We start from the raw sequence: 1,510 nt of genomic DNA, 5'->3' as shown, positions 1-1,510 counted from the left end.
AAACTAGAATATTTTAGCTTGAAAAAAGTATATATATACTTTGCAGAAAAATTCAGAAGTTGACTAATATTTGATTACTATTTAAGAGAAATACCTGTGGATACCAAAATAAAATAAATACCTAAACATTTCTTGCAATGTTGTTCTTATTGCCATGTGTCTATTTATCAACAGTTCACTAAAGTCTTCATTATTATACCACAGTTTTATGAAACGATGATTATTGACCACAGTATGAATTAAGACTTTATATTCGTTGTACCATAGAGTCTTTTTAATTGATTCAATTATTTTATTTTCCCAAGTGCCATTTACAGGTAACACATTCATTAATGTAAAGTCAAATGCCACAGGTGGAAAGGATTGTAAAGACTCAGATCCAGGTATATTTTCAAGCAAATGAATCTCTTGGGGTGATAACACTTCAACATTGCCATAATCAATAAATTGCAAAACTACCATACCATCAGCACGTATGTTAATTACTTTAGCTCGATAATATCCATCATTTTGAAATCTAGCACAACAAAGAGCATTTATATGTAAATTAGCTGCCTGTGGTCCAATGCAGCCTTGACTTCTAGCAAATTGTTCAACTAAAGGTAAAATCATGCGTTCTACACATGTTGCAGAATTCTTGTCCACTTGACCCCAAATTTTGAGGAATGCATCCTCTGCTTCGACATGGGTCACAAAAATTATTAACTCTGTGCTTTGTTGTATGCTCATTGCGTTATATAATATGTGTCTTCTTATATGAAACACTAATCTCTATTTTACTACATAGATGAACTTGCAATCTGGAACACCAAGCTTTTGTTAGATACCACGCAAGTATTTTTGTTCAATCCTAACCGTTAACCAAAACTGGGCCACCTTAGCCGCGATTTATCAAATAATGCGACCGGAAGAACATGCGCTTACAGTTCTTTCTATTTTGATACACTCTATCTTAATTACATTATTTTACATTTGTTCCATTCTAATAATAGGCGTTATAAACAAATTCTATTATTTTTATCGTATTGTATCAAAATGTATCACGTAACTGTTTCATACTTTGCTAACGAAAATTATTTGATTGCTTAATCATTTGAATGTAATACAATGTGTTTACAACAAGAAATTTTACAGAATTTTTCTTAATAAACACTACCTCTTATTTTGTTTGGAATACTAAATGCGTACATTAGATATATTAGCTGAAAATGTACATACCTAAATCCAATATTCTTTACATGATACTGCGTATAAAAAAAATGTATGTCAACGTTGCAACTAGAAGTAACACAAAACTTATAAATAGTGCATCAAACACATTTCTTTTAATTCATTTCATTAGTAGTTAGTGAACTAATACTTTTTCTACAATACTCCTTTTTTGTAAATAATATTGGAATCTGGCGGTTGACCGGCTTTTTATCACCTACATGGAAGTTTCTTTGATCATAGTTTTGACATATTTTAATGGCGCGTAAATTTAATTTTTACATTTCAGAAAATATTTTTT

General features: G+C 30.3%; 1 protein-coding gene across 1 annotated transcript in view; it reads right to left on the bottom strand.

Annotated features, from left to right (window-relative positions):
- Nucleotides 1–729, bottom strand: part of LOC108579011 (maternal protein tudor) — a 12,574-nt gene extending 11,845 nt beyond the window's left edge. The window contains 1 exon segment of the mRNA XM_017942438.1: nt 122–729. Coding sequence (XP_017797927.1) covers nt 122–729 — 608 coding nt within the window.
- Between the last annotated feature and the right edge of the window lie 781 nt (nt 730–1,510).

Source organism: Habropoda laboriosa, unplaced genomic scaffold (genome assembly GCF_001263275.1).
Source record: "Habropoda laboriosa isolate 0110345459 unplaced genomic scaffold, ASM126327v1 scaffold78, whole genome shotgun sequence".
In the NCBI taxonomy this organism is placed as follows: Eukaryota; Metazoa; Arthropoda; class Insecta; order Hymenoptera; family Apidae; genus Habropoda; species Habropoda laboriosa.
The sequence above is the reverse complement of the archived record's forward strand: the minus strand, read 5'-3'. Positions and strand labels throughout refer to the sequence as shown.